The sequence below is a fragment of the Camellia sinensis genome, chromosome 1, assembly GCF_055761805.1.
Source record: "Camellia sinensis isolate YWXY chromosome 1, ASM5576180v1, whole genome shotgun sequence".
Classification (NCBI taxonomy): domain Eukaryota; kingdom Viridiplantae; phylum Streptophyta; class Magnoliopsida; order Ericales; family Theaceae; genus Camellia; species Camellia sinensis.
Window position 1 is genome coordinate 202,105,140 of NC_138961.1, and position 12,415 is coordinate 202,117,554.

The window sequence follows — 12,415 nt, forward strand, 5'->3', positions numbered from 1 at the left end:
GTGTGTCAAAGCGGAGCATCTAGTATGGTGGTTCAAGATGAGAGTTAGAATCACTGGATGCCTTTTGTGATTTAGTATATTGCCTTTCAATTTACGTGGATGGGGAAGAAACTGAGTTGTGAAGCCTCTAGGAGTGTTTTGCTAGTTGCTTGGCGTGTATTCAAGTGTCTTTCATCTTTTCCTCCCATCTTGAGTGCTGGCTTTGGAGAGAATTTTGACTATTTATATTTGATGCTTTGGCAAGTTCTCAAATGCTGTTACAAGTGCAAGAGTTGGAGAGATAGACAGCCACCTTTTGGTGCATTCTTTTGTGGACATTTATTTGTCTTCTGCCATAACATTTTGCAGTGTATTAAGTCATGCTAAGGTCAGCAGTTGAGCTTTCCACACAATGTTAATATTTGGGTTGGGAAAGTTTGAATTTAGCACTGCATTTCCCTTTTTGGCAAACATTTTGAAGGAGTGGAATATGTGCTCTTTTGAGGATATGGAGTTCCTGTATAATATATATATATATATATATTTTTAATCTTGAATTGTTTCCTTTGCCTTCCGAGGAATGCTGTATATTGCTGATGCTTTTTTTATGTTTCTGGATGATTTGTGTTTTTGGCTTGAGGTTAGTGCACTCTTGTATACTCTGTGTACTTTGATTTTGCCCCCTATGGCACTTTTTACTTATCTTTTACTTCTCAAAAGAAAGAAAATTATGGAATAATCACTCTCACTTGCTAATTCATTAATTGCTAAGCTAAGTGCTGCCGTTAATTCCTTCATCTTGTAAATTGAGTGACTGATAGGCAGTAAATTTCTCTGCATTGAACATGTATTTTGAAGCTTTGAGTAATCAGCTTAGGGTTGATAGATTATCATCCCCTATTTATAAATGAAGATTAGGGTTTACAAAATGAGACAATTACAAGTCAAGCCCTGAGGGCATAGAATAATTACAAGCCAAAAAAGGCTCAGATAATAATATAATATGCTAACACTCCCCCTCAAGCTGGTGCGAAGATATTTCTCATGCCCAGCTTGCATAATATGTCATGAAATAGTTTATTCCCAACCCCCTTGGTGAGAATGTCAGCAAGTTGTTCACCAGACTGGACAAAAGGAGTACAAATGGTACCACTAGTGAGTTTCTCCTTAATGAAGTGACGATCAATCTCAACATGTTTTGTCCTGTCATGTTGAACTGGATTGTGAGCGATGTTGATGGCGGCCTTATTATCACAGTATAACCGCATGGAATACGTCTGATCAATACCTAGATCACTTAACAATAACTTGATTCATAAAAGTTCACACACACCTTGTGCCATAGCTCTAAACTCAGCTTCTACACTTGACCTGACAACCACATTCTGTTTCTTACTCCTCTAAGTAACTAGTAGGGCTGCTCGCGGGTCGGTTTTGGCCGGGTGCGGGTCAAAACCGACCCGACCCGCACTTATGCGGTTGGGGAAAAATGGACCCGCAACCGCTCGCGATGCGGTTTGCGGTTTGTGCGGGCGGGTGCAGTTCGGTTTGCGGTTTAGTTTTTTTTTTTTTTTTTTTTTTAAACTTAAGCAAATTTGACATTTTTTGTTACTTTCTAAACACATTTTTTTTTTTTTAGAAGAGTTATAAATTAAATTACAAGATATACAATTCATGATCATAATAAATAGTCCACATGTTAGATAAGATGATATGGAACCATGCTTGAGGATAGTAATTAATCTTCCTCCTTAGCTTGCAAAAATAAACCCTTAAAAGTCAAACTAGTAACACTAATTTAAATATGCAAAAACAAATCCTTAAAAGTCAAACTAGTTACACTAATTTTAATAGTGGATTAATCTTCACTGTTTAGTTTTTAATATGCAATAATGTGATAATAGAATGACAATTCAAAATATCATATTTAACTGTGTCTACTAGACTAATGGAATATAATGATTTTTTTTTTATATATATATAAATAAAAGTCAAACCAGTAACACTAATTTAAATATCATTAGATCATGATAATGTATATAAGTGCCCATATAATAAATTTTACTTTCATCCAAAATGTAAAAATAAAAATAATAACTAGTTATCTCCATCCATCCAAAATGCAAAAAATAATAATAATTAGTTATTTTTTCTTTAAAAAAAAAAAAAAAAAGATGCGGGTTGCGGGCGGGTCGAGTTCGACCCGAACCCGCCCGCCTACCTACATCAAAACCGCCCAAAGCACTGCAGGTAGGGTAGGGTCTGGCGGTTTGTGCGGGGGGGTGGGTTTGTTGCCCAGCCCTAGTAACTAGGTTGCCTCTAACAAAAGTGCAATACCTTGAAGTCGATCTCCTATCAATGACTGATCCAGCCCAGTCAGCATCTGTATAGGCTTCCACACGAAGATGATCATACTTTGAAAAATAAAGACCCTTACCAGGAGCAGACTTCAAGTACCTCAAGATTCTCATGACAGCCTCAAAGTGAATCTGATGAGGAGCATGCATAAACTGACTAACCACACTGACAGCAAAAGCAATATCAGGACGGGAGTGAGATAGGTAAATGAGCTTACCCACTAATCGCTGATAGCTCCCCCTATCAACAGCTTCTCCTCCTTCATCATCCCCCAATTTCTGATTGGGTTCCAATGGGGTGGCACATGCCTTGCAACCAAGCATCCCAGTTTCCTTCAATAGGTCAAGCACATATTTTCTCTGTGAGATAAATATCCCATCCTTAGAGCGAGCAACTTCAATTCCCAGAAAATACTTCAAGCTTCCCAAGTCTTTGATTTCAAACTCATTAGCTAAATATTTCTTCAACAGAGGTATTTCCCCGCTATCATTGCCTGTAAGAACTGTTAGAATGTGTTAGGATATTTCCCTTTTTATTCTCATTCAGTCTGTAATGGGCCTTTATTTAGGCCTTAACTTATGTTTATGATTTAATATAAAAGGGTATGATTAACCACTCATACTCTAACCTTTTTTCTCTTCTAAAATTAACATGGTATCAGAGCAGAACTAGAAGAAGAAAAAAAAAAAAAAACAAACAAACAAACAAACAAAACCAGAGCCACAGCATCACCACCCCAGCCTGCATGCCTCCGGCGAAGCCACCTAGGGTTCCGACAGCCCCAGTCGACGGCAACTAGGGTTCCGACAGCCCCAGTCGAAATCACGACTCCAGTCGAAGGCACAACCTAGGGCTCCGACAACCCCAGTCGAAGGCACCTAGGGTTCCGACAGCCCCAGTCGGAGTCGCGACTCCAGTCGAAGGCACAGGCACATCTCTCTCTCGGCTAGCTTGGAGCCTTGTGGTCTGTCCTCGACGACATCTCTCTGTCTCTACACGTAACACCTTCGTCTTCATCTTTCTCTCTATCTTCGTAATATCTAAGCCTCTCCTTAATCTGTCTTCTATAAAAATAAATAAATAACAGAAATTTCAAAAAAAGAAAAAATGTTCTCTTAAATTTTTATTTTAAATTCATTATTATCTTCCCATCTTTCGGGTTTGTGATTCACTCTGGATGTGTTTGTGAGGGTTCCGTCGCGACGTCATTATGGCCGAATTGACTAGTGAGTCTGCTACTTCGCAGCCTGTTACACAAGGCGTGAGTCCTGTTTTGACCACTTCGATGACCGATTCCCTACACCCTGGCCAAAAAATCACCACCTCTCTCTTTAATGGTCAGAACTATCTAGCGTGGTCGCAGAGTTTGACTATATTTTTGAAGAGCAAAGGGAAGATGGGATATGTTGATGGGCGTGTTCAGGCTCCCAGTGTCACCGATACAGGTTATGATCAGTGGGAGATTACCAATTCTTTTATCATGGGTTGGTTGATACACTCTATGGTTCCGGAGATCGGTGAGGGATACTTGTCTATGGACACAGCACAGGATATTTGGAAGGCTGTGGCCACTACATATTCTCGCAAAGGTAATTTCTCACAGACTTTTGAGTTACGACGCTCTATTGACCGGTCTGTTCAGGGTGAGATGACTATTCTCCAGTATTTTACTTTCCTTAGCAATGGGTGGAAGTGACTTGATCATCTTCAGGACTACAAGCCTGTCTGCCCCACAGATTCTGCTGGTTATCGGAAATTTGTTGAACAAGTGCGGGTCTTCAAGTTTTTGGAAGGTTTGAATGTGGAGTTTGATCCTGTTCGGAGTCGTGTGCTTGGTATGGATGCTCTTCCTTCTCTCCAAGAAGCATTTGCTTATGTGCAGAATGAGGAGAGTCGTCGTTCTGCTATGCTTCCGGCTGCCTCTTCTGATCGATCTGCCTTAGTTTCTGCCCCCTCTCGAGATGGGGATCGTGGTTCTCGCCCTCCTTCTGAGAAGGATACTCTCTTCTGTGATTTTTGTCGTCGCCCTCGCCACACCCGTGAGACTTGTTGGAAGTTGCATGGGCAACCATCTGGCGGTCATGGAGACCGTTCTAGTTCTCAAGGGGGTCGCTCCGGACAGTCTCGAGGCCGTGGGCCCAATGCCCGAGCCCATCATTCTGATACAGTTGAGCCACAGTCCACAGCTACACGTGCAACTCACTTAGAGGCGGTTATGCGGATTCTGAGATACTTGAAATCTTCTCCGGGTAAGGGTCTTTATTTCTTAAAGCATAGTCATCTCAATGTGGAGGCATATACAGATGCTGATTGGGCTAGCTCAGTAACTGATAGAAGATCCACCTCTGGCTATTGTACCTTCGTTGGCGGAAATCTAGTTACTTGAAGAAGCAAGAAACAAAATATTATTGCGCGGTCTAGTGCAGAGGCCGAATTCAGAGCTATGGCTCAAGGTGTGTGTGAGCTTTTATGGATTCGATTATTATTGCGGGATTCGGGGATTAATCACACAGATTCTATGAGGCTATACTGTGACAATAAGGCAGCCATTAATATAGCCCATAATCCGGTTTAGCATGATCGGACCAAGCATGTGGAGATTGATCGGCATTTTATCAAGGAAAAGCTTACTAGTGGCACTATATGTATGCCTTTCGTGCGGTCTGGGAATCAATTGGTTGACGTTCTTACCAAAGGATTAGGGATTAAACCGTTCCGTGACATTCTCGACAAGCTGGGCATGAGAGATATCTTTGCACCAACTTGAGGGGGAGTGTTAGAATGTGTTAGGATATTTCCCTTTTTATTCTCATTCAGTCTGTAATGGGCCTTTATTTAGGCCTTAACTTATGTTTATGATTTAATATAAAAGGGTATGATTAACCACTCATACCCTAACCTTTTTTCTCTTCTAAAATTAACAAGAACTATGTCATCAACATAAACAATAAGTGCTATAGTCTTACCACGTGAGGAATGTTTCACAAATAAGGTGTGATCTGCCTGACTCTGTTTGAAGCCATATTTAAACATAGCCTGAATGAATCTTTCAAACCAAGCCCTTGGAGACTGTTTGAGACCATATAATGACTTCCGAAGCTTGCATACTTTGCCTTCTGTCCGATGATCCTCAAAACCAGGAGGAATGTCCATATATACCTCTTCTTCAAGATCACCATGGAGAAAGGCATTTTTGACATCAAACTGATAAAGCGGCCAATCTAGATTAGCTGCTAGGGAGAGAAGTACTCTGACTGAATTCATCTTAGCCACCGGTGCGAAGGTCTCTTGATAATCAATGCCATAGGTCTGAGTAAACCTTTTTGCCATAAGTCTTGCCTTGTAACGCTTAATAGACCCATCTGCTTTGTGTTTCACAGAATATACCCATTTACATCCCACAGGTCGTTTGCCCGTAGGTAACTCAATCAATTCCCAAGTGCCATTCTTCCTAAGTGCTTTCATTTCCTCAATCATGGAGAGTAGGATACAAACTGTGAGATAGGATGTTGAGTACAAGATCTCACACCCTTCCTTTTGGCAATAGATTCAAAGTTACCTAGGTTCTCATCAGAAGCAGGAGATGACAGTGGAGGAGCAGAAGTGGTCCCTTGTATCCAGTTAACTTGTTGTCTGTCTATGTCCCGGACATAAACATGCCCGTTCTTATCCTTGGTGACATTGGGTCCTATAGTCTCAGTAGAAGAGGGTGGTGCAAGAACAACTGGTTCCACCATAGGAAGCACAGTAGAAGAGGGTGGTGCAAGAACAATTGGGTCCACCATAGGGAGCACAGGACTAACGGAGTCCACCATAGGCAGCACAGGACTCACTTCACACCAAGGCTCCCCCGGAAATGAGGACGGTGACACCGGAGAGGATGAGAAAAAGGACTGGGACTCAAAGAAAGTAACATCCATGGACACAAATCACTTACGAGAAGAAGGGTGGTAACATTTATATCCTTTTTAAGTAGGAGAGTAACCAAGGAAAATACACTTGAGGGAGCGAGGGTCCAACTTACCACGAGAAGGAGTGTGATTATGAACAAAACAGACATAACCAAAAATTTTGGGAGGAATAGAAAACAAGGATTGAGAACCGAGGAGGACGTGAAGAGGAGCTTGTTTTTGCAAGACTTGGGTAGGGAGACGATTAATAAGATGGGCAGCGGTGAGGACAGCGTTGCCCCAATAGGGCCGAGGCACACTCATAGAAAAACACATGCACCGAGCCATGTCAAGAAGATGCCGATTCTTGCGTTCCGCCACCCCATTTTATTGAGGGGTATTGGTGTAAGAGGTCTGATGGATAATGCCATGAGAAGAGAAATAGTGGCCTAACCCAGAATCTATGTATTCCCCGCCATTATCAGAACGAAATAGTTTGACAGTGGCCCCAAACCGAGTACAAATCATCTTATGAAAATTACGAAACACAGAGAAAACCTCACTCTTATCTTTCATGAGATACACCCAAGCAGTACGAGAAAAATCATCAATAAATGTAACAAACTAGCGATGACCTTTCACAGACATAACACGAGAGGGACCCCAAAGATCAGAATGTATTAATGAAAGAGGAACTAAACTTTTATTCACACTGGGAGCAAAAGAAGCTCTGTGGTGTTTTCCAAGTTGACAAGATTCACAAAGAAAGTCAGACACATGATGATGTGCGAAACCAGATGGAAATAAATGTTTAAGTAAATAAAAAGAAGGATGCCCAAGACGCCGATGCCACAGCCATAAATTAGCGGGGGTAGTAGAAGAAGTGGTGGAAGAATAAGCAAGTTTGTCCGATTGATCCAGGAAGTAGAGACCATTTTCTACATTACCACGGCCAATCGTCCTCCTCGTGACAAGGTCCTGAAACAAACAATGATCAGGAAAAAACGTCACTACAATTCAAATCCTGGGTAAGACGACTCAAGGATAAGAGATTAACAGAAAAATTGGGAACATGGAGAACAGCAGATAGATGTATGGTAGGAGTGACTTGGACTAAACCTTTTTCAGAAATAGAAGAAACAGTACCATCTGCAATCCTAACTTTGTCCTGACCTGAAGAGGGCTTATAGACCGAGAAAAGATCTGAGGAGGCAGACATATGAGCGGAGGCACCGGAATCAATAATCCAAGGCAAAGACTTATGACACAGGAAAACACAAGGAGAAGATGCTAAGTTACCTGAGCAGGCAAAGGACGAGGAAGCTGTACTGAGAGCAGGAGAAGACCGGCGGTCCAACAATTGGCGCAAAGCATCCTTCAGCTCAGTATCAGAAGCTTGGCCAACAGAAGCAGAATTAGAATCAAGTGTATCAACGGCACTAGACTAATGAGCCCGGGAATAGGAACCACGTCCTCTAGACTGACCGGACCGACCTCCTCGTGAACCAGACCGATCACCTCGACCCTCAGATGGAGTCCCATGAAGCTTCCAACACGTCTCACTAGTATGCCGCGGCTTCTTGCAATAATCACAGAATACAGACTCCTTAGCAGTAGACGGAGGGATGGGAGTCAGGCTGAGGCCATCTCGAGGAGTAGACAGTAATGTTGAGCGGTCAGTAGAGACAGGGGACATCATAGCAGACCGGCGACTCTCCTCATTCTGTACATAGGCAAATGCCTCCTGAAGTGAAGGAAGCGTGTCCATACCCAGAATTCGACCTCTAACTGGATCATATTCCACATTTAGGCTTGCCAGAAATTTAAAGACCCGTTCCCGTGTGATGAACTTCTTGTACTCGACAGAATCAGCAGGGCAAACGGGCTTATAGTCTTCCAGGTGGTCAAGGCGTTTCCAGCCGTTAATGAGTAAAGTGAAATACTGAAGAACAGTCTGCTCCCCCTGAAGTGAGCTCTCAATAGAGCGGCGCAACTCAAATGCCTGTGAGAAATTCCCTTTGCGGGAATAGGTGGCAGCCACAGCATCCCAAACATCCTGGGCAGTCTCCATAGACAAATAGCCATCACCAATTTCAGGAACCATCGAATGAATAAGCCAACCCATAATCAAAGAGTTGGTAATCTCCCATTGGTCATAACTCGAGTCAGTGGTACTAGGTGCCTGTATCCTGCCATCAACATACCCCATCTTCCCTCGGCTCTTTAAAAATAGAGTCAAACTTTGAGACCAAGTTAGGTAGTTCTGACCATTAAAGAGAGAGGTGGTGATTTTCAGACTAGGGTTGGGGTTCTCAATCATGGTAGTAGGTATAATGAGACTCTTACTCATCGGTGTTTGAGAAGTAGGGGACACACTGGTGGAATCTGCCATGGATACTCTACTACCGAACCCGCAACAAAAAACTAGTGGCAATCACAAACCCGGAAGGTGGTGGTGAAAGAACAGGCACAATGACCACTATAAAAGCATAACAAATTAAGAAACCATTTTTGTTTGTCTTTTTTTTTTTTTTTAATATATTTAGTGATTTAGGTATTCATTTATATATGTATGGGTACGATGTTTATACACAACACAATATAGGTATACCAAAGAGGTATACCAAACAAAGATGAGAGAATACCAAAGAAGGCGGCTGAGTGGGGAGATCGACGAAGGCTGACGAACTGCTGGAGGAGCTCGACGAAGGCTGACGAAGGTCGATGAGCTGAGGAAGGTCGATGCAGAGACGACGGCGACTGAGTGATGAAGATGAGGTAGAGACTGTTGAGTGACGATCGTCAGAGGAAGGCGAAACAGAGGAAGACGAAGCAGAGGTAAGTTTCGAACCCTAGAGTGTCGTTGGTGCAAAGGTCGACCAACAAGGGTGGGCCGAACCCTAGTGGTTCTGCTCTGATACCATGAAGCTTTGAGTAATCAGCTTAGGGTTTGATAGATTATCATCCCCTATTTATAAATGAAAATTAGGGTTTACAAGATGAGACAATTACAAGTCAAGCCCTGAGGGCATGGAATAATTACAAGCCAAAAAAGGCTCAGATAATAATATAATATGCTAACATATTTCGCATCTTGTGAGTTGAGTGGCTGATAAGCAGTAAATTTCTGTTCATTGCACATGTATTTCGTTTGAAGCTTATTCTAGATCAATCTTTCAGGCCTTGAAGCTGTTTTAGCAAATGGCACTGTTCTTGACATGCTTGGGACGCTACGTAAAGATAATACCGGCTATGACTTGAAGCAGTTGTTCATAGGTAAAACGGTTAACATGGTATAATTATTTTTTCTTTCTTTTTGGTCTGTTCAGTAATGCGCCAGTGCTTTGTATTTTATTGCAAAATCATGTAAAAATGCATAAAGATGTAGTTACTGCAATTGTTTATGTATTGTATTCAATTTATTTGGACTAGGGAGTGAAGGATCCTTGGGAATTATAACTAAGGTTTCCATACTTACACCTCCGAAGATGTCTTCAGTAAATATTGCTTTTCTTGCTTGTAAAGATTATTTCAGCTGCCAGGTAAGATCACTTCCGTCACACTCAAATAAATTTTCCCTTCTAATTTCTATTTAGGCAAGCATATCACTTATGTGAAAGTATAGAAAGGTTACTTGAAATCTGACCATGAATTGTCTTGTAGAAATAATGATTATGCAAATAATAAAGGTGCCTCAGCCTGGTGCATATGAATTACATATTTCTAAACTTGAACTTCATAAACTGGTCTCTCCGGGAACATATATCATTTTTTATGTGACCGAAGTCAGTTTTGAATGTACTTTTAGATATTGCATACCTATTCCCATTGCTTTGGCAGAAAGATTTTTTGATAAACTTACTTCCTCACTTGAGGTGAGGGTAACTGTTAAGTTACCAATTTTCCCAAAAGCCTAAGCTGTTAGGAAATGGGCCAAACAATATATATCAAGTTATCTAACATCCTCTCTCACGTGCAATCCTGTCTTACATGTGGAGAGATAAACAAAGAACCAAATAGAAGGAGAAACAAACAAACGGGTACATAATACCCAATGCTAACGGAGAGACTTGAACCCAAGGCCTCTCTTAACCAAAACTCTAATACCACGTTAAGTTACCAATTTTTCCAAAAGCCTAAGTTGTTAGGAAATGAGCCCAACAATGTATATCAAGCTATCTAACGGTAACAAAATTCCTGATATTATGCCATTATGAATTTCCTAACAAACTTGCATCGTCTTCTATATATCATTTCATTTTGAATAATTGAAGTTAATGTGAACTTCAAATATGAACCTGATTTGCAATTTTGAGTTCATGTTGTTTTCTTTGTCTTCTACATCAGAATCTACTATTGGATGCCAAAAGAAAGCTTGGTGAATTTTTATCGGCATTTGAATTTTTGGATAGCAACTCAATGGATCTGGTAAATTTTCTCTACTGCATCTGGATACAGATATTTGAACTAAAAAATCTTTCTTTTATTTGCATTACATTATTTAACTGCATTAGAGAGAGATTCTTCAAAATGAGAAGGTTTAAGATTAGTAGGACCAATATCAGTCGGAAACATGATTTTGGTAAAGAAAATATAGTTAGAAATGCTGGAGATTGTTAAAAGGCCAAAGGTTTGGAATTCTTGATATCTAGTCTCAACTTCTTGCCTACAGAATCAGAGTATGTCTTCAACTAGTGCATACATTTTATTGATTATACCCTAATGATGCTCTGATACATTTTAGAGTATGCCCTTCAACTAGTGCTAGTCTCAAGTTCTGAGCATAACTGAGTACAATACATAAATAGTGTGCCTAGCATTGTCAATCCTCATGATTTTGGACCAAGGGCATTAAAAAAAAACAAGAAGTAATTGGTTATCTTAAATTTATTTTGGGAATCTTACTTTGTGTAAAAACTTTGCGGCTCTGCTATTTTCAAGTAAGGCCGGTGCGACTCTTATGATGATTTTTTTCTTATGTTTTTTAGATGTGAAAGGTTTACATTTAAAGTTGTCTTTATTTGGTTCGAGTAAGCTATGCAAAATTTTCAGTGAAACAAAATTGTTCTAATCTTAGGCTTCACACTGTAGCAAACATTATGCCTCCTCATTTATAACTAGATTTTAAGGAAGTCCCTTGATTTATTGGAAAAACAAGGGCCCCCTTCTATGTAAGCCTAACTGTTCTTTGCCGTCCAATTTTATTCTCCAGCCTAGTATGATTGGAGACTGTCCTGAAAATGGTATTACTTTGCTTAAAGAAAAAGTTTGCAATGTGCTGTTGCACCGTTTGTCAAGCATTACCTCTTCTATTGTGTGGAATAGGTTCTTGATCATTTAGAAGGTGTTCGGAATCCATTACCTTCCTCGATGCACAACTTTTATGTTTTGATTGAGACAACAGGCAGTGATGAATCTTATGACAGGTAAGCTATTTGCTGATAATACATTGTTTATCTGCTCAAATTAGCTCCCTTTCTATTTTTCTTTTTCTTTTTTAGAAAACTCTATTTTGTCATCTTAATTTTTTTGAAGAATTTTGGTCTAGTCAACATTGGCTCCTTGGTCCTCAATTAAAGAAAAGTTTCTTGCATGCCCCTTTCTTCATAAGATTCAAGTCATAAAATAAAGAAATAGAGAAGACCGAGTGATAGGGATTGTAAAGGCATCGGATGACCAATAAATTAAAGAAGAATTTTCAACCTTTGTTATCCTTATGCCTAATTGAAGCTTTGTTATGGTCTTTGATTAGCAATTTTGTCAGCTGAAATAGCATATCATTATTTTGTGATGTCCAAGTTCAACTTTGCCCATGACACTTCGTCTGAGTAGCTTGTGTTTCCTGTTATTTTACAGAATGCATTGCCTTATTGTATCACTTTACCATGGCTGATGTGTTGATGTTTTTTGGATTCTAAAATTCATTGTCATTCCTCCAGAGAGAAGCTTGAGGCCTTCCTACTTCGTTCGATGGAAGGTGGTTTGATATCTGATGGTGTTCTAGCCCAAGACATAAATCAAGCATTATCCTTTTGGCGTATTCGTGAGGTTCTTCTACTTTACATGTTTCTTTGTATTGACAAGTCTTTCTTTAACTATTGGGAGAGTACGGTATGTTGGACATTCATAACTTGATTATTAGAATTTTAATATTCATGTAAATGGCTTTCACTATATATTGTGCTCTC

The 12,415-nt window shown here is 40.4% G+C and overlaps 1 protein-coding gene across 10 annotated transcripts in view; it reads left to right on the plus strand.

Moving 5' to 3' along the window:
• The window catches only part of D2HGDH (FAD-linked oxidases family protein), a 33,584-nt gene that overhangs the window by 14,194 nt on the left and 6,975 nt on the right, over positions 1 to 12,415 (plus strand). For all 10 annotated transcript variants that reach the window (XR_014342949.1, XR_014342943.1, XR_014342944.1 and 7 more), the window contains exons 7-11: positions 9,408 to 9,503; positions 9,660 to 9,769; positions 10,575 to 10,655; positions 11,553 to 11,653; positions 12,167 to 12,275. Coding sequence is in view for 7 of the 10 variants with exons in the window: in XM_028195518.2 (XP_028051319.2) it covers positions 9,408 to 9,503; positions 9,660 to 9,769; positions 10,575 to 10,655; positions 11,553 to 11,653; positions 12,167 to 12,275 (497 nt within the window). In the remaining 3 variants the exon portion in view is untranslated. The remainder of the gene's footprint in view (positions 1 to 9,407; positions 9,504 to 9,659; positions 9,770 to 10,574; positions 10,656 to 11,552; positions 11,654 to 12,166; positions 12,276 to 12,415) is intronic.